Genomic DNA, 20,619 nt, shown 5'->3' on the forward strand with positions numbered 1-20,619 from the left:
CTGGGCTTGATCACAGCCTACCACAACCAGATGACCCAGCTATGAATGAGTACTAGTGTCTGCTGGGAATCAAGGTGGAGCAGAAGGGAACTACTGGAATTATTACTACTAAAGATAACAATAATAATGATGGTGGTGGTAGCAGTGACAGTGTATGTATGGATGTATGTATGTGTGTGTGTATATATATGAGAAGAAAGGAAATAACGATTTCTATATATTTCGATCACTGGCTGTGATCCTCTTCAGTGATATATATATATATATATATATGTATATATATATATACATATATATATATACATATATATATACATATATATATATATATATAATATATATATATATATATACACACACACACACATATATATATATATATATATATATATTCAGTGTACATGGGCAGGAGGTTTTCCTTCAAGCATACTTCACTGAAGATGAAACAAAATAAAATAAAATCAACACAAAAATTGAATAAATAAAATAGAAAAAATAAAATAAAATAAATTAACACATGCTTACTTGCTAGCAGCCGGTGCAAGGGTGCTCCGCAGTTGTTGGGTAAGCTGATCTCGTTCTTTGGAAACGATATTAACCTGGTCCTCCAAGTCTTTGACGTTCTTTTCGTACGTTGCTCTCAAACTCACAAATCTATCATCATTTGCTGACATTTTCACCATCAACTCTTCTTTCAAGGTTAAGGCTCTGTTCAGTTCCTAGGTTTTGGGTTAAACAAGATACAAGTCAACAAAAGTAACTTTGTAAATACAATATTCATTCACAGAAACAAGTACTGTATGTTCATTAGATGAAATGTTATATAACATCACAAATAAATTTTTCAAAGTTTACTTATTTTCTTCCTGATTACTAAAAATACAGTTTCTGCTTAACACAGACTTGGTAGAGATTCAATAATCACAAGATCAGTATAAATTTGTAACATTCATAGAATCGCATTATGATAGATGCTTCTAAGCAAAATCTTTGGTCAACGAGTAGATGGAGCATATTTTCCCAACTTTTTCTGACCCTAGCAAATTACATATTTGCAGCCGATGCTGCGCACGGGAATTTGAGTCATACTGGTGTGGTTAACGACGTCCATGCATTTTCAACAAACACGTGACCAACCAAACTGTTTTGTTGTGTTTTTTTAATACTTGTAACATCTTTTCACTCTTATATCTTATAATTTTATAATTCTGTAGGTTGTATATTTTCAGCAGTCATGCTGCTATACCCAATAAACTGTATGTTATTATCATTACAATATACTATGGGCACTCATATTCAATACTTACGTGCAATTCTTCATTGAGTTTGGCTTGACGCAAGGTAAAGGCAGTACCAAAATCTTTACTTGGAGAGCCATCGTCAGATTCCTGTTCATCAGATGAGGATACTCCGCCCTCAGGGCCATTACCAAATGTGGTCGTGTTCACAGAAATATTGTGGCGAGACAGTTCGTGGTTCATCATAGCCTTTTCATTATTTTGTTGATCAGCCTGGGGAATAGAAATAAATTTATACATGTTGTATCTTACCAACCACACAAACAGCAACCAAGCAGTGAAAAAATAATAATAATAATAATAATAAATATACAAATAAATAAAATAAATATATATAATAATAACTATAATAATAAAATAGATTATTTAAAAAAAAAAAAAATCTGAATTTGGCAATGGAGACTGAAGCTGGTGGTTGTGATTGGTTAAATGATACATATACCAATGGCTTTTCCCTTTTACAAGGGAGGTAGCCAAAGTCAATAGCATAAATCAATCACTTAACATTACAAATGTTAAATGATGACTGATATAGAAGATTTGGTATTGCTTGTGACCTTAGCTGCTGTGATGGTGGCAGTAACAACGGCTGCCTACAATAACCATGATTAACATACATACATATACCAAAGGCTTTTCCCCCCTACATGGGGGGTAGCCAAAAAGACAAAGGCATAGAAACCACTCCCACCCATTCCATTTCCTATATATTCCACTTCCCTCCACCCTCCCTCTTATCTTGGCACCTCCTGGATGACGGGTCATCCCTGCATCCTGTCCACTGCCCTGGGTCAGGAGCAATAGAAATGGAGAGAGTGAGTGTGGCAGGAGCAGTGAACATAAGAACATAAGAATGAAGGAGACTGCAAGAGACCATAAGGCCTACACTAGGCAGCTCCGTATCCATCACCACCTGTCATCCCCATCCATAAAGTTGTCTAATCGTTTCTTAAAACAACTGATAATTTCAGCGCTTGCTACATGGTTACTAAGTGTATTCCATTTGTCGACCAACCTATTAGTAAACCAATTCTTGCCTATTTCCTTTTTAAATCTAAATTTGTCCAGCTTATAACCATTACTGTGAGTCCTGCCCTGTTGCATCACCCTTGTTAAAGCCTTTGATCCACTTGAACACCTCTATTAGATCACCCTGCACTCTGCATCTTTCCAGAGAGTGTAAATTATGGTATAGCGATGCGTGTGGAAGCAAAGGTGGTAGTGGTGGGTATTGCAACATTGGTGATGACTTATTTACGGAGCTGCCTAGTGTAGTGGGTAAAAGTAAGGTGATGAGATGTACAAGGGGTGAAAGTGGCAATAGACTAGAAGTGAGCATTAAGGGAGAGCGACTGGAGGAAGTGGATAGTTTTAGATACTTGGGTGCAAATGTGGCAGGAAAAGGTGGAGTGAAGGTGGAGGTAGAATGTAGATGAGAGAAGCGAGTAGATGAGAGAAGCGATGCCTTGGTGGATTGAAGAGTGTAATGAGGAATAGACATTTGGGAATGGATGCTAAGAGGAGACTGTATGAAGGAGTGATTGTGCCAACAGCACTGTATGGGGCAGAAACGTGGAACATAAGAGAGGAAGAGAGAAGGAGTTTGAATGTGTTTGAGATGAAGTGTCTGAAAAGTATGATGGGGGTTACTAAGCTAGAGTGAGAAATGAGGAGGTGAGGAGGAGAACAGGGGTGGAAAGGGAGTTGGGAGATAGGGTTGATGAAAGAGTATTAGGATGGTTTGGACACATGGAAAGAATGAGTGAAGAAAGACTTGTAAAAGAGGTATGGAAGGCAGATGTGGAGGGAGTGAACATGAGGGGACATCCTAGGATGAGGTGGATGGATGGGGTGAAGGGGGCTTTGGGGAAGAGGGGAATGTCTGTTGAGGAAGGACGGGAGAGGACAGAAGACGGGTGAATGGAGAATGGTTGTATATGGATGATGTTGTGATGCATGAGGTGGAATGGGCGGGGGGATGGGGGGTGAGGTAGTATGTGTGAGCAAAATTTGACACAGCCCAAAGGGATTTCTCCCTGTCTTCTCCTTTTATGCATGGGGGGACGGAGAGGGGGGGTCACCGATTTAATGAAGCGGCCTTGCTGTGGATGTGCTGTGTCTTGCGATACTGCTTCTGACCCAGGGCAGTGGACAAGGTGCAGGGATGACCCGTCATCCAGGAGGTGCTAAGATAAGAGGGAGGGTGGAGGGGTGTGGAGTGTATTCAGGGATGGAATGGGTGGGAATGATTTTATGCCTTTTCCTTTTTGGCTACCTCCCTTGTAAGGGGGAAAAAGCCTTGGTATATGTATGTATGTATGCCTAGTGTAGGCCTTATGGTCTCTAGCAGTCTCCATTCTTATGATCTTATGACTAATGATTCGGTTTAACATTGTGAAATTTCCCCTCTCAGGAGGTTAGGATGGTGCCCCTCACAGAGGACTATGTAGTGTAGAATTTAACGAGAGATTTTGGGCCAACTAACAGGTGGTAGGGTTTGAACTGTTGTCACATTGGCCTCCACCACATGTAGCGATCCCCTAACCTTATCACCCAATGAACAACAGAGGTAACCTTATCTATGAACAATACCCAGCACTTCTAAGCTACCAGAAGAGGCTGGATGACCGCATTGTGAACAGCTGCCCAGGATGTAATACTTCACCCCATACCATACAACACATAATGGAAGACTGCATTATACACAATCATGCACGCAAACAACACAACATACACTCTATAAAGGATTTGTGGGAAAACCCAGTTTCGGCTATAGCATTCCTTGGGGAGACGGGACTGCTCGGACAGACAGTCTAGGGAACGACAACAACAACAACAACAATAGTGAAATTATAGTGAATGCAATGACAACATGGTGACAGCTACAGAAGCAAAGAAAACAAGCATTTCATCCAGTTGATGATAATTCATATTATCAAGACAAACAAAATACTGCATGCATACCTAATTTAATATTTCCCTTAATCCGGGTGATTTAAATATTCTAATAAATTTGTAAAATAAACTGTAAATCCCACATTTGGAGAAAAGAAATGCGGCTGAACGATGTTCCATGCATTACGACCACTAAGGTCTTCTTCAGCGCTGAAGTGGGCCACACATGGGGGTCGTAATATACAGATCACCTTTCCATAATGTATCTTTTCTACAAACGTCGTATTTACATTTTATTTCTCTAAATTTCAAGACAAGAAATATTTTCCTTCAAATTACTACACTAAAAATATCAACCCAACTCTGAGACAGCATTACATTACCTGAAGTTCCATAATTTTGTCTTGCAATGCTTTTACAAGTCCTAATTGTTCACTAAACTGAGGATTGACCGTGACATCCAGGGTCTTGTTCAAGTTTTCGACTGCATTTCCAGTCTGGGCTTTCAGCTCTTCCAATTTGATCTTCAGACGATCTCGTGCCATTTCCGCCTATGAAAAATTAAAACAAAACAGGTTAGTATATATATTTTTCATACCAAGGGAATTTCACAAAGGAAATAAATAAATTATTCAGTTTATGAAGATTCGGTTTAAAGTCACAAACTTTCCCCTATCAGAAGGCTAGGATGGTGCCCCTTCTATAGTACTTTGAAGCATGGTATTTAATGAACTATGCCTTTGGTCCCACCTACCCATGGCAGGGAATGAACTGCCGTCACCTTTACCTCCATCGCAAGTAGTGATGATCTAACCTGCTCGACCAGTGAGCTTCCTCGGCCTCTTTTATTCAGCGAGGTACAATTTAACCTTTGAAGTTGTTTTTTACCAATTGATGTCAAATGATTCTATTCAATTAGCAAAAACCACTCCTTGATTAACTGTTTTGATTAACCCATTGAGTGTTTTTTTATATATAATTTGAGAGACTGGTTATTAAGGCCATTTCACACGTAATACATAAACACTACATCCAGATGATACACAACTTACCATAAGTGCCTTCTCAGCTGTATTTGTGTTTTCATCGATGGCAAGATGAAGGGCTCTTGTCAACTTGTCATTCTCTTCCTGAAGGCTCTGATTCTGTGCAAGAAGAGCTCGAACCTGAAAAAGAACAAACATTTTGCACTTCACTCTTCGTAACATTAATCTCAGAGGAATTCCCCCGTTTGCCATCAGGGACGTGGCAGTTAGCAGTGGGTCCTACGACAGTGTGTGACAGCTGCTCTTTGTCTGATCTTTCTTACAAAACCTGTTCAATATGGGCGACCCTGCATAGGTTTCCTCTCTATTGACATAGCTTTTGTAATCATTAAGATTCTCAAGCCTATCCACCATGTCAAGGTGTTAACTCTCAGATAGGTATAATATTTGGAAATAAACTCTCCTACCGTGTGTATATGTATATATATGTATTATTGATGTAAACTCTCCTATTGGGATTCAAACTCTTGCCTGTGCAGCTTGCTTCTTATTAGGCGAAGGATGGCGTGACGGTACAGTCTTCGCCTTATAAGAAGGAAGCGGCTCAAGCAAGAGTTTGAATCCCAGTAGGAGAGTTTACATCAATGATATATATATATATACATATACAAACACACACATACATACACCAAGTGTTTTTTCCCCTTACAAGGGAGATAGCCAAAGTCAAAAGGTATAATTCCACTCCCACCCATTTCATCCCCACATACTCCACTCCCATTCACCACCCCTCCTCCCTCTTTTCTTAGCTCCTCCTGGATGACAGGTCCTCCCTGCATCTTACTCATTTCCCATTCTACTAAGCATCTTCCTAGGAGTTCTACCCTCATCCAATCACATGACATGATCACACTACCTCTGTTTGGCTTGTTCTATTCTTCTCTCACTCCCATCAATACTCCACCCTTCAACTGGTTTATTTCCACTACGTCAACACTGAAGTGGTTCTTAACTTTTTTTCAGTGCCTGTACCCCTTGAAGGAAAGAAGAAAAAGAAGAAGAAAAAGGAGAGGAAAAGAAGGAGAAAAAATCTCGTACCGCCATCCAATACAAATACAATGCAAACACATTAAAAGGAATGATACACACCTTGCTCTTTCTCATTATAAATATACAATACCATTGCACTGGCTATCATGTCTCGTACTCCTTGGGGGGTACAGGTACCCCAGGTTAAGAACCACTACTCTACTGTATTCATCACCCAAGCCTCTACTGGAATGTCTGGAATTCTTGAATCAGATTCAAATACTTAATCATGCTCAATCAAATGCCTCAACATTGACGACACCCAAGCCTCTACTAGAAATGTCTTGAATTCTTGAATCGCATTCAAATGCTCAATCTTAAGCCTCAACATTTACGACAAGAGGTATACATTACCTCGGCACTGGTTGCGGAAACTTCACCACCACCGCCACTACCCTGTGTTGCCAAGAGCTGTACCTGAAGCTGCTGGACCTGTGGAAACAATGAAAGGTTTTTGTTGTCAAAACAATTACAAATTGTTGTGTACATTAGTTTCCCTTTGATTTTAAAATACATACATACATGGATCACAATGGCAAAAGCCGACAAGACTTGAAAAAGCTGTAACAAGCGAAACGTAGTACCAATAAAGGTTTCGATCTCACAAGGTGTTTATTCTCACATACATACATACATATACCAAGGCTTTTTCCCCCTTCCAAGGGAGGTAGCCAAAAAGGGAAAGGCATAAAAACACTCCCACCCATTTCATCCATTTTAAAATGGAATAATTTAATTTCTAGTTGAAAATACATGCATATACCAAATAGCCCTTTCCCCTAAAAAGGGGGGCTTACCAAATTAAGGCACACACCCAGCCTTTAATCATTCCATATTACATTACTTAAATATATCTTTTTTGTATACTAATAGGCTTCTTCCCCCCTATAAGGGGGTAGCCAGCCAACGCAGGCACCCACCATCTCAATACCATCTATCATCAATTTCCCTTTCATCCAAGTTCCTTATGGAAGATGGGTCATCCCTGATCCCCCCAGACTGTCTGGGGCAAAAGCATTGCAGCAAGGCACAGTACATCCACAACAAGGGCCAGCTGTTTCATTTCCATCATGACCCTCCCTCCTTCCCCATCTCCTCATGCGAAAACAGGGAAGACAAGAAAGCCCTTCGAGCTGCATCAACTTCCGTTTCAATCACAACTATTTTCCACTCATGGTTATCCCTTCCCTACTCAACAGACTTTCCTCTTTTACTCCTCGAAGCCCCATTCAATTCCATCCATACATCTCATTCTTAGTCTACCCCTCAGGTTCACGCCATCCACCTCTGCCTTCCATACACTTTTTGCTAGTCTTTCTTTGTTAATTCTTCCTACATGCTCAAACCATCTCGGTATTCTTTTATCTGCCCCACAGTAACTACCAGACCCTTTCCAATCCCTGCTCTCCTCCTCACTTATCATTTTATTCTCATAACACCCACCCTATTTCTCAAACATGTTTAATTGTATGCTAGAATTAGGTAAACACACACACACACACACACCTGTTGCCTGAGTTTGGCCAATTCAGCAGCATGGGGGTCCCTATTCACGATAGGCTTGTTCTTTATCTTTCGAGCTCTGTCAGCATATCTCAATGTGCTGATTGTTTCTTCAAAGTTAGAATCCGCTGGTGAAACACAGGCCACCATGACTGTATGTGAATTACCACCAAGAGAATCTGTAACAAGGGCAAATCCATTGAATAAATACATACACATACCAATGGCATTTCCCCCTTTACAAGGGAGGTAGAACAGAAAGAAAGAAAGAAAAAGTAACAAAATCCACTCCACTCCCCTTCCTCCCTCTTATCTTGGCTCCTCCTGGATGACAGGTCATCCCTGCAACTTGCCCACTGCCCTGGGTCAGATGCAATGCAGCAAGACACAGCACATCCACAGCAAGGCTGCTTCATTTAATCAGCGACCCCACCTCTGATTAAACAGTGTCCACAGACATTCCTCCTGGTACCCCTTACAGAGGATTTTATCCCATGAAATTTAGTGAACCATGCCCTTGGTTCAACTCGCCAGTACATATATCATATACCAAAAGGCCTTTTTTTCCACAGAAGAATGAGCAGACCTACTATGACTTTTCATTCTTCTCCATACTTCTTAAACCTAGTTTTCTGCACTGAACACCTGCTGAATGGCATAATTAGTGCAGACACAACAATCAATTACACAATTTTACACACCACAAGGGGGTGGCAAGTCAAAGCATACATCCACACTACTATTAAAAACCATCTGTTGTACAACTATGAACAATAACATTTTAGATAAATTAGACTTAAAACACACTTTCAAAAAAGAAGAGACGAAAGTAGGAAGTTCCATATATTTCGATCACTATCTACGATTCCTGATCACAGATAGTGATCGGGTTTTAAGTCTAATTTTTACTAATGTGCTATGACGTTACTTTGTTGTGATTTAAGATAAAGTTAAAATTTCTAACCTTGCAGTAACCTAGTCAATTTGGAATCTCTGTATGGCACATGTCCTCTATGATTCTCATCTCCAAGGGCGGAAATGACGTTGCCCAGAGCCAAGAGCCCCTTGTTGATGTTTATGCCTTCCTTAAGGCGTTCCCCAGATGCTCCTGTTTTCTTAGCTCTCTCACTTCCTGCTAGATCAACCATATGGAACTTTGCACTGATGATGCTCTCCCTGTAAAAGAAAGAAAAAAATAAATAAATAAAATAAAATAAAAATAAATAAATAAAAAAAAAAAGTAAAAAAAAAAAAGTAAAAAAAAAAAAAAAGTTAAAAAAAAAAAAAAATAAATAAATAAATAAATAAAAAAAAAAATAAATACATACATACATATATCAAGGCTTTTTCCCCCTTACTAGGGAGGTAGCCAAAATGGAAAAGGCATAAAATCATTCCCACCCGTTCCATCCCCGAAAACACTCCACACCCATCCACCCTCCCTCCCATCCTAGCACCTCCTAGATGACGGGCCATCCCTTCATCCTGTTCACTGCCCTGGGTCAGAAACAGTGTCGCAGGACACAGCACATCCACAGCAAGGCCGCTTCATTAAATCGGCGACCCCCCATATAAAGGAGAGGACGGGGAGAAATACCTTCGGGCTGCGTCAAAATTTTGCTCACACTACCTCATCCCCCCGTCTATTCCACCTCATGCATCACATCTTCCATATACAACCATTCTCCATTCACCCGTCTTCTGTCCTCTCCCGTCCTTCCTCAACAGACATTCCCCTCTTCCCCAAAGCCCCCTTCACCCCATCCATCCATCTCATCCTAGGACATCCCCTCATGTTCACTCCCCCCACATCTGCCTTCCATACCTCTTTTACTAGTCTTTCTTCACTCATTCTTTCCATGTGTCCAAACCATCCTAATACTCTTTCATCAACCCTATCTCCCAACTCCCTTTCCACCCCTGTTCTCCTCCTCGCCTCCTCATTTCTCACTCTATCTAGCCTAGTAACCCCTATCATACTTCTCAGACACTTCATCTCAAACACATTCAATCTCCTCTCTTCCTCTCTTGTTCCATGTTTCTGCTCCATAAAAAATAAATAAATAAAAATAAATAAAACAAAAAATAAATAAATAAAATTTGCTGTATTTCGTTTATACACACAGAGATGTACGACAAGAACTTGTTAGTGGAGTTCTTGTACAGTACGTATGTATTTACCAAGGTTTTTTTCTCCCTTACATGGGAGGTAGCCAAGTCAAAAGACATGCACCCACTCCCACCTACTATCCTTTTTTCCCCTCTCATCTTAGCTCTGGGTCAGAAGCAATGCAGCAAGACACAGCACATCCACACCAAAGCTGTTTCATGTAATTAGTGACCTCCCCTCTCTCTGCCACCTTGTGTAGAAAATATAATACATGGGAGAAATATCATTCACACACACTTCCATACACTCTCCCCTGCACCTCCCTTCCTTCTATCAAAGTTTAGTACATATGTTATCATCTCTCCCTTTGCTGATATAATCATTATTTCGATTTTCATCATAGCTGTCATCTCCCTTCAATGCCTGGCATGCACATGCATGTATGCACACACAGGCTCCAACTTGGTACTCCGACAATGGCACTTATCTCCCAAGGGACGGTTCATTGTTTCAAGCAACTCAGCTCATTGACTTCTCTTGGCAACGCCCTTTCAGCAACAATAGATGCTGGCATCCCAGGTCAAGCCCTCTACTTTGCCTGCCACTATAAATCGTCCCTTGAGAGATCAGCGTCATCGTCACAGTACCAAGTTGAAGCTTATGTGTGTATGTGCGTGCTAGGCATCAAAGGGAGATGGCAGCTACGTTAAAAACCAAGATAATGATCAGCGAAGGGAGAGATGATAACACATATATATTGTCATGTTTTAACATTTATATACACTTTTTTCTCACCATTCCCACACTCCAGTTCTAACATCAGAGTATGGTCTGTGTATGTCGTTACTGTTTCATCCATCACTGGGATTTTGGAAGTTGCACACCTATTTATGTTGTTTATGTTAGGCCAGCTAGGTGTCAGCCTGGGAGGGACTTCAGACTTCTCACCACAACTTTGTCGGTGATCAAGTTTCACCGAGCATATGAAGACTGAGCGTGGTTTTCCTCAACGGTTGGCGGAGCTAACGCTATTTAGAAATTTAGATATATCAGCTTAGTTTGTTAGTTTGAAATATAGTGTGGATCTAAGGAGGCTCGTCTTTACATGCACCTCCAATTTATGTATTTTAGTTTAAAGTCAATGCACTTTGTTCCCCTGACCAGAAATTAAAAGGATTTTAGTTCCTCCAGCAACTGGATTTTTAATTGACATTTTAGGTTAAGATGCGAGACCCAAAGGTTATGTAATGGACTATGAATAGATTTAAGATTAGTAAGGGTTATGTATGTATGCTTCTTAACTAGAGCCATTAGGTTGCCAGTCCCATGCCATAGCAGTTTTTGGCAACCCTCATGCTCCATATACTATGTAAAAGCAGGTCAGAGTCCCTCCGAGGCTTTTTCCTTTTTTCTACCCAAGGGTGCTGCCACCTGTGTAAGTTAAGTTTTTCCAACGTTTAAGTGTTGTACGTGCCACCTTTTGCACTTGTGTTCATGTGGTTGTATATGGATGATGTTGTGATTGCATGAGGTGGAATGGGCGGGTGGATGGGGAGTGAGGTAGTATGTGTGAGCAAAATTTGATGCATCCCGAAGGGATTTCTCCCCGTCCTCTCATTTTATGCAATGGGGGGACGGAGAGGGGGGGTCGCCGATTTAATGAAGCGGCCTTGCTGTGGATGTGATGTCTTGCGACACTGCTTCTGACCCAGGGCAGTGGACAAGGTGCAGGGATGACCCGTCATTCAGGAGGTGCTCAGGTAAGAGGGAGGGTGGAGGGTATTCAGGGATGGAATGGGTGGGAATGATTTTGTGCCTTTTTCTTTTTGGCTACCCCCCTTGTAAGGGGGAAAAAGCCTTGGTATATGTATGTTTGTATACGGTGACGCCTACGTAGGCGGCATGAGGAGCAAGTGGGTACTCGATGATGCCGACGTCGGCATCTTGATTATATTTATTGTAGTTGTACCTACGTAATCTCCATTTTCTCTAAACTGGCTTCATCAATTTTCTATGGTTATCAAAATACACGGGTGAAAGAGAACGAACGATTGAGCACTGACTATTTCTTATAATGCGATTATTATGACGCAGCATCACACGTCGGGCAGCTATGGTGCCAGACATGCGATGTGCCCCGGAGTGAAGAGGTTAAGTGTTGTACATGTCACCTTTTGCAGTTGTGTTGATGTGATGGCCAAACTTGTTATCTTAAACATATTGTATTTTGTTTTTGACTTTAACATAAAAATAGTGAATCTTTTAATCTGCTTTACAAATCATTTTTATGTATACCGATCTTAATATTCATGTAAATAACCATGAACTTAAATAAATCAAATTACATTTGTTTTGTCATATTCTCATTCATTCCTGTAATATTAACTATTGTAAACTGAACCAAGTATCAGTTTATTACCAACAACTTTAACAACTGCCTGCCTGTGGTGATTATGACATTCAAAATACTTTTTTTCAGATCTCCATTTACATATCCACCATTTGCCACTCCCCCACTTCCACAGCCATTGCCTCACTTACTCATCCAATATCATAATAATACTGGTTTGTAACTCACCCTTCAGTCGCCTTTCTCTGCTCAATGTGCAAAGAAAAGATGGCATGCGATCGACTGGAGCGAGCGTTCATTGCAGTTGCACCTGTCGCTCGATGTAGGGCACCCTGAAAAAGGCATAATTGGCATCTGAGCAATATATGTAAATGACTTATAACATATCCCTTCAACCCAGTGATGTCTAGTGCTGGTATCGACACACATCTTGTCGATATTGTGTCAGAAAATCATTCACACATACTCCCAAACCACCACCCTCATCCCCCACATACACAACCATTCTCCACTCACCCCTATCTTCTGTCTTCTGCCAAAAAATCCTAAAACATGTGTAGTAGTACAAGCCATTGTCTAGAGAGTGATTTGTTTACCATTTGTTTTTGGCAATAATTTTGCCAAAAAATGAACATAGATATATGCCGGCACCATGAATATTTTTTGGTTGACATGTCGACAAAGACTTGTTATTCCCATGCCGGCACTAGTGATGTCTGATGTGTTATGGTTAATAACCAGATATTCCCACCCCATGATGCATTTCAGCTAAAAACTATGATCTTCATACTGAAAGAACAACAGCTATCTAATTTCACCCCTGTGAATGCATTAATGAAATAAAATATACATTTCCAGCCTCATAATGAAAGTGCCTAAGTCATTTTTCCAACTTTTCAGAAATTTTTTTATATATTTCATAAATGTACGTAATGTTCCTAACGTAGTTTTAACCTACTCAGGCACTAAATAAAACATTGGGAATTGTACCACAAGGAGCAATGAAAAATTTATTTAGAATAATAATAATAATAAAAATGATGAAAAATTACTTGGGCAATTCCTTTATGAGGGTGATGATATATCCCTTACATCTGCATAATTGACAATTAGGGAAAGATGTTACTGAACTTACCATTTCTAAGCACTGCATGGTTTCCTGTAACGATGTTACCGGTAACTCTGTCAATCCACTTAGTTTGATGCCACCTCTAGGATCTTCCCTGATGTCTAAACTACTTTCTTCTCTAGTTTTTCCTCCAAGTAAATCATACAAATTTTCTTTATAAAGCTGTGAAAACAGAACAGATATTACAATAATGTGTACATACACATATCATAAAGCTTGTGTGTGTGTATTTACCTAGTTGTATCTTACAGGATGGCTACCACCCGTGTAAGGGGGAAAAAGCCTTTGGTATATGTTGGTATATGTATCTTCCAGGAAGGATACCTATGCTTGTGTTGTCGCTCCCCTTCCTGTGTGTGCATGTATTTACTCAATTGTCCGCATTAATATTTTGGCTCTAGTCTAAGATGCCATAGCACCTCCAAATGGAGGTGGGTGTTGATGAAATTTGAAGATGAAATGCACAATGATCATGCCTCATCTAGTAGAACCACCAAGGCAGGAACACATCGCTGGTTCCCCCATGCCTATGAAAAAACTAGGTATAATGGAGGGAAGAGGGTAGAGGGGAGTGGAGTATGTTGGGGATGGAATAGGTGGGAGTGGTTTATACCTTTGTTTTTTTGGCTACCTCCTTTGTAAGGGGGAAAAGGCCTTTGGTATATGTATGTATAACAGTGATGCTACAAGAAGAGAACACTGTGGTAAAGCACCTTAGAGAAAGGCTCTTGGCACTGCCAGCTACTAGTCACTTACAAAAATATAATGACTGGACATGATATAACTAGGTTTGATAAGGCATTAATTTACAATATCCACATGTGGTATGTTAAAACCATACTATGATGGACATTTCCTTACCTCAATAAAAGAAACCTTTACTAAGAATTCATTTTCGGTTCTCTCTTCAACACCTTTGAAGATATCCTGCACAGCCCTCGGGATGACCCCAATTTCGTCGTCATTTGATTCGTCCTGAACATAAGCAGTTCCCATAGTATGGGTTTTGCCTGAGCCTGTTTGTCCATATGCTAAAACTGTCACATTGTATCCTGAAGGCAGAAATATTCTATCATTAGATTTTATCCAAACATGCCAGAATAGCCAACACTTAGAAATAAATAAATAAATAAATAAATAAAAAATAAATAAAATAAAAACAGAAATTTCTAAAAAAAAAAAAAAAATGTATATGATTTATGAGATGCCTCCATGAGACAATTCCATACATCATCAAGAAGCATTCTGTAATCTGTCACCAATGCTGCACATCAACAATCTTTACCTACCCCTGAAGTACAGCCCCAAACTTTGACTTTTGAAATTCAGGAATATAATTCCCATGACTGCTGTCACTTGGTCCCCATACGAGCCCTGAGACTTCTAACAGTTTCCCTGGTGCACCGATCTTACGAAACGGGTCACCTCATTAGTCTGTAGACCTTTTCCAACTCTATCTATCTATATATACACATTTATCAACCACAGTTCACTTTAATTCTAAGCCATCAATGTTTAGGAACTCTGCAGAGGCATATATGCAGAAATTGGTATGTGGTCAAGCTATATATATACTGTACATACATATATATATACACACACACCAAGGGTTCTTTCACCCTTATAAGGGAGGTAGCCAAGGCAAAAGACATGCACCTGCTTTCACCCATTTGACTCCCATCCACCACCCTTTCCTTCCTCTCATCTTAGCTCCTCATGGATGATGGGTCATCCCTAACCCCCACACAAATTTTATTTGATATCTTCACTATAAACTTCCAACCCTGGGAATGCTTAGACAGACGCGGGACTGCTTGGTCACAGTCTAGGGAACAACAACAACTTCCAACCCTACCCAATCTTGGCCAATCTCTTCCTATTTTTTTTTTTTTTGTATATCAATTACCAGTTAGTTATAACTTTCCCCCTGCTTTCTCTGATGCAAATTACAGCCATGTGCTCTTCACTTTTGGCTAACATTCTTTCAACAAACCATACAAAAATCACTCATCAACCACTACAGTACATAATTCTAAATGTATCAAAGCACACATGTAAGGTACAACTTCTCCATTCTGAATAATCAACATCATATTTAAAAGCTCAATTACCTTGAAACAAGTTTTTTACAACATTAGCAACTGCCGATTCATACACAGATGTTTGTGACGCAACTGTAGGAAAGACATAGTCAAAAGTAAATGCCTTATCAGCATTTCTGAACACAACCTGTAATAAAAAAAAAAGTGATGATTATAAAAGAATAACATGAACAAAGGCATAAAAGATTCACCCAAAGTTTATATTATCAGTAGAAAGGGAATAAACACCACTGATGACATGCCACATGATTATTTCACAAACACAGCTTTTCCAAACATGATCACACTACTGGTACTTCTTTATTAAAAATCCCATTACCTGTGGTTCATTGGGTGTGACATCAATACATTCTCCACAACCCTCTTGTATTTCCCTATTCACCAAGGGTCTGATACGGACAGCAACCCTAACAGGAATGGTTTTCCCCTGATTTTCATCCTCCTGGACCATCCTGTCTGAGAATAACTGTAAGAGAACAAAAATATAACACCTTATGAACACGCCCCACAACATAGTAGCTGTAATCTCCTAATTACATACTAATACACTGCAAGGAGACCAATGACATGTACCCACAAGAAGTGGTTCAATAAAATGGGAATTAGAGTGAACCATCTCCATGCCAATTGTCTTTAACTCTTAGCATACGAGAACACTGACACGGGTCCTGAGGTGCGATTGGGTACACAAGAACACCGTTGTCAGTCCTGATTACTGTATACCTATTTTGTAGTTGTAACTTAGTGACCCCCCCATATTCTCTGAACAGGATTGATCGCACTTTCTATAGTTATCCACTCAGGGTGAAAGAGAAAAAAAATGTAACTTTATATCTTATAACACACATATTATGATACATCATCTAATCATAATACATCAGAAGCCACACACTTGCACAGGAATATTCGACTTGTACTGAAAAGGCTAAACCTCACAAACACCCTCACTCCCATCTAGAGCAGTATTTCCGAACTTTTTTTTTCAGGCAACCCCAATATGATCCTCATGATATGAGCACAACCCCACTAATCATGTGTTAATATGTCTATTTGTTAACTATAAAAAGTAGGGATCAAGTATAATATATATACAGTATGTGTAAGAAAGGTAATGTAAGGTTATAAAAGTTTATTGTATTGAATTCATTTTGTGACAAAAGTTTAGCATACACGATGTCTTGCCGACCCCAGGGTTGGGAAACGGTGATCTAGAGGTGCTACCCCAAGGGGCCAACACTTGGTCTCATCCTTTTCACATAGGGAGTGACGACATCTAGTGATTGCTCCCCTCATAATACTATAAGCTGGTGACATAGAAACTGCCCCTACTGACCAGGACTTTTGCCAGTCATATTCCTAAATCTTTGAAGATAGATGTTATTATGTATTATTCACACCACAAAAAAAAAATTGTTGCATAGTTTGCTACTGGCTAAACCTACAGCCTCGGAGTGGCAAACAACTATAAATCTTTGTCCTCTATCTCTAACACTACACATGTAAATATAATGAAAGGATTGTCAAATGTTAGTTAAACAATTAAAAAATAGGGACCTCACTAACAAAACATAACATGGCTTCCAAGAAAACATCCTAAGCCTATCTGCCCTTCTCAACACCTATAATATAATCTTGTCAAAGTAAGTTGACCTGAATATGTGATGATGATATGGTTTAACATCACAAACTCCTCCCTATCAGGAGGCTAGGACAGTGCCCCTCATAGAAGACTTTGTGGTGTGGAATTGAATGAACCATGCCCTTGGACCAACTTCACTGGTGGCAGGGTTCAAACCACCATCCCCTCGACCTTCACCACAAGTATCAACACCCTAACCCGCTCGGCCAGTGAATAATGCAATATACCATGTATCTTTGTAGTGTCAGACAGTTAGAACCATGGGATTTTATCATACAAACTCAATGATCTTAATACATCAGTAGCCTCCCAAATAATCAAATTTCTAATTAAATGAAAAGATCTGGAACCCAAGAATATGAACTTAGTGCGAGTTATTTCTGTTCTGCGAGGGAGTGTCGGACACGATACTTTTCCTCACTTTCATGGTTAATATATTCATTTGTTGACTCTAGCTTCACTGACTGAAAGCCCCATAGCATCTAGCAACGGTTCTTAGACCCTCCCAGATATCTCTCTGAGAAGAAACCTTGGCCTGACGTCTTCATTATATTAGTGTGGGACCGTTTCCATGTCACCAACTGAAAATAGCTGGAGGAAAGCAGACATTAGTTGTCGGCTCTTTTTGTGTTTCAGGTGGAGGAAATAAAATTGACAGAGATCCTAGCCCCCTATCAACTTTAAGGTTGCACCTCCAAATAAAAGAGATGAAGTTGACAGTTTGAAGAATGGCAGGAGGTAGATAACTTATAGGGTCACCTCAGACACACACCCATCATTGGTCACTGCTTGACATAAATGCTGATACAACAAGCAACATAATGTTATCCTTCTTCCTGGTGATATTCTATCAGTTTTCCTCAAATTAACAACAAATCTCTGTGCAACTGAGCAGATGAAGGGTAAAGGTCCACTGAAATAGCCTGAAGGCTTGAATCCGTTCCCTGTGGCTGTTGTCCACATCAGGAACATAAGGCATAGAAGTCTTCACCATACTGAAGGAGTTAAAGCCACATACACTTGCTCCTTGTGATAAAGAATGCAGGTGCAGGTGTTTTTTTCTTCATTCATGGTTGTCTGGTGAGCAACATCACCATTGATTTCTGGGATGAAGTTTCCATTCTATTACATTATTTTAGTCATTGTTCTAATTGGTTCAAGCAGACTTGGAGGCTAATAATCTTTGACACAGAAAGTGGGAGTTTGTATTGATATCGATATAGTTTCCTTATTCAAATGTTAACACGGAAGATATCTTAAGTTTTTTGGAAACCAAATTGCACCCATATCAATACAAACTCCCACTTTCTGTGTCAAAGATTATTAGCCTGACCCGTTTATGTATCAATACCAATGTTTTTACTTTCAATAATTCTTACTTTAGACAAAGATATGGTTGCAGTATGGGTTCTAACCTTTCACCCGTGTTAGCTAACCTATACATGGAATATTTTGAAAGTACTTTATTACCTAAGATTAAACCACCTGACATGTTTTGGTTTAGGTATGTTGATGATATTTTTACACTATGGAACGATATGTGGGGTTCTTTTGATGATTTCTTTGTTAAATTAAATAAATTAGCTAAGAATATTAATTTCAAGGTCGAATGGGAAGAAGGAGGTCGGATCCCATTCCTGGACATTTCGGTCATAAGAGACCCGGACCAATTGTCCTTTACTGTGTATAGGAAGCCTACCCACACAGGAAATTACTTACATTTTTTTAGCCACCATCCGGATAATATTAAATCTAGTGTTGCATCGGGCCTATATCTCAGAGCCCTTAGGATTTGAAGTCCACAGTAAGTGACAATTCTTGCAAATAGAATTTGACATCAATAAACAACTCTCTAACGTAGGTTATCCGGAATGGTTTTTAAAGAAAGCCCTACATAAAGCCAAATCCAACTTTTATAAACCAAATAACTCCAGGGAGAAGTTTAAATGGGGTAACAATAACATCATTGTACCATTTAATGATTCTATCAACTCAGTCTCCAAACTTCTACCTAATAACCAAATCAAATTTATTTACAATTATCCAAACAGCATTTTTAGAAAGGTAGTAAATGTACACCGGAGGGATGATGTGGACCAAAACTCCGGGGTATATAAATTGCCTTGTAAAGACTGTGATGATGTCTACTGGGGCCAAACTGGCAGGAATTTGTCCACGAGAATAAAGGAACATAAAAACTCCATAAAATATGGACAAGTTAACTCCGCTGTGTTCCTTCATGCCAGCCAAAAAGACCATAGATTAGATTGGGATAATGCATCAATTATTTTTAAATCACACTGTAGCTATCGAAGAAAAATTGTAGAATCTTCTCTAATAAAACATTATCCTAACTTTAATACCTCTAAAGGTCTGTGGCCCACAGATTGTATTACCAAGTTAGCGGTCAACAAAATTATGTCAAGAGCGGTCGGACAAAATATCACCCACTGTCCTTCCTTGACCCAACCATTTCAAGGGCATGTAACCTGAGTCCCCCACCACTTTCCCCATCCCCTTCTATGTACCCCTCACTTCCTCATATATACTTGTACCTTAACTTCATGTAAGCATTCTGCTGAAGAGGACTACAGATAGTAGTCGAAATATAGTTTCCCTGTACTTTCCGTTATTATTTCTCCAATAGCGGGTTTATAGTGAACTTTTACAAATGTGTTATAACTTTAAAAAACTTACATACCAATTTCCAATATATATGTATATATATATATATATATAAACAAGAAAATTCTTTCCTTAGTGATCATCTCTTTGAATAAATTACCAAATTCAGTAGTAATCTCGACTACAATAGACAAGTTAAAAAGGAAATATTAAGATATAATCATGATAATGTAAATGTTCAAACACCAATGACAATTTCACAATATCATATGAACTGTTAAAACATGGCGAGCATATAAGCACAAATAGGTGCAATTAATCTCGCAAAATCATACTGGTAAGATACTGGTACTAGCTATATTATATTTGGTAAAAGGAATACCAATACATTCAATGGTTAGAAATTAAGATTTGCAATTCCTTGTAAAGAGAAGACTGAAAATAAACATTACATGGGCCCTATGAGCCAAATGCGGATTTTTTTTCTATGAAAATGTAATTGAATAAAAGTAGTATTTGAATTATTACTCATTACATACCTGTGTATCTTAAATCAAATCACAATGTGTTCACGATGATGTATTAATTCATGTACGGTATGTATCAGCCAGGCTATTCCCAAACTTTCAACTGGGAATAACTGTAAAACTTCCGTGTGACTGGCTTTTCATGTACAAATGGCATTCATCTCCACCATATACTAACGTCCACAGGTATTTACAACATATGGATCAATATACAAATACAACACCACCAAACACAAAGCCTATTTTAACTTGCAAGTTCAATGAGAGTTCAAATTTGTTGACGACAGCCCTTTCTCTTGTACTGAAGTTTTGATTGGACGATACTCGAGCAACGACGCATGCGCAGTTGTCTATACAGTGTAGTTT

General features: G+C 39.3%; 1 protein-coding gene across 2 annotated transcripts in view; it reads right to left on the reverse strand.

Moving 5' to 3' along the window:
- The window catches only part of Klp3A (kinesin-like protein 3A), a 36,383-nt gene extending 15,764 nt beyond the window's left edge, over positions 1-20,619 (reverse strand). Inside the window, exons 1-13 of one of the 2 annotated variants that reach the window (XM_076209891.1) lie at positions 20,507-20,619; positions 15,782-15,928; positions 15,472-15,589; positions 14,222-14,412; positions 13,367-13,522; positions 12,460-12,563; positions 8,736-8,947; positions 7,775-7,950; positions 6,623-6,700; positions 5,246-5,359; positions 4,577-4,744; positions 1,308-1,511; positions 526-719 (exon numbers count right to left, since the gene is read on the reverse strand). In XM_076209891.1, the coding sequence (XP_076066006.1) occupies positions 526-719; positions 1,308-1,511; positions 4,577-4,744; positions 5,246-5,359; positions 6,623-6,700; positions 7,775-7,950; positions 8,736-8,947; positions 12,460-12,563; positions 13,367-13,522; positions 14,222-14,412; positions 15,472-15,589; positions 15,782-15,913 (1,847 nt within the window). In that variant the 5' untranslated portion in view covers positions 15,914-15,928; positions 20,507-20,619. Of the gene's footprint in view, positions 1-525; positions 720-1,307; positions 1,512-4,576; positions 4,745-5,245; positions 5,360-6,622; positions 6,701-7,774; positions 7,951-8,735; positions 8,948-12,459; positions 12,564-13,366; positions 13,523-14,221; positions 14,413-15,471; positions 15,590-15,781; positions 15,929-20,265 lie in introns of both variants that reach the window. The other variant, XM_076209890.1, reaches the window with a different exon arrangement.

Source organism: Oratosquilla oratoria, chromosome 26 (genome assembly GCF_046742065.1).
Source record: "Oratosquilla oratoria isolate Oo_2021 chromosome 26, ASM4674206v1, whole genome shotgun sequence".
Taxonomy (NCBI): Eukaryota; Metazoa; Arthropoda; class Malacostraca; order Stomatopoda; family Squillidae; genus Oratosquilla; species Oratosquilla oratoria.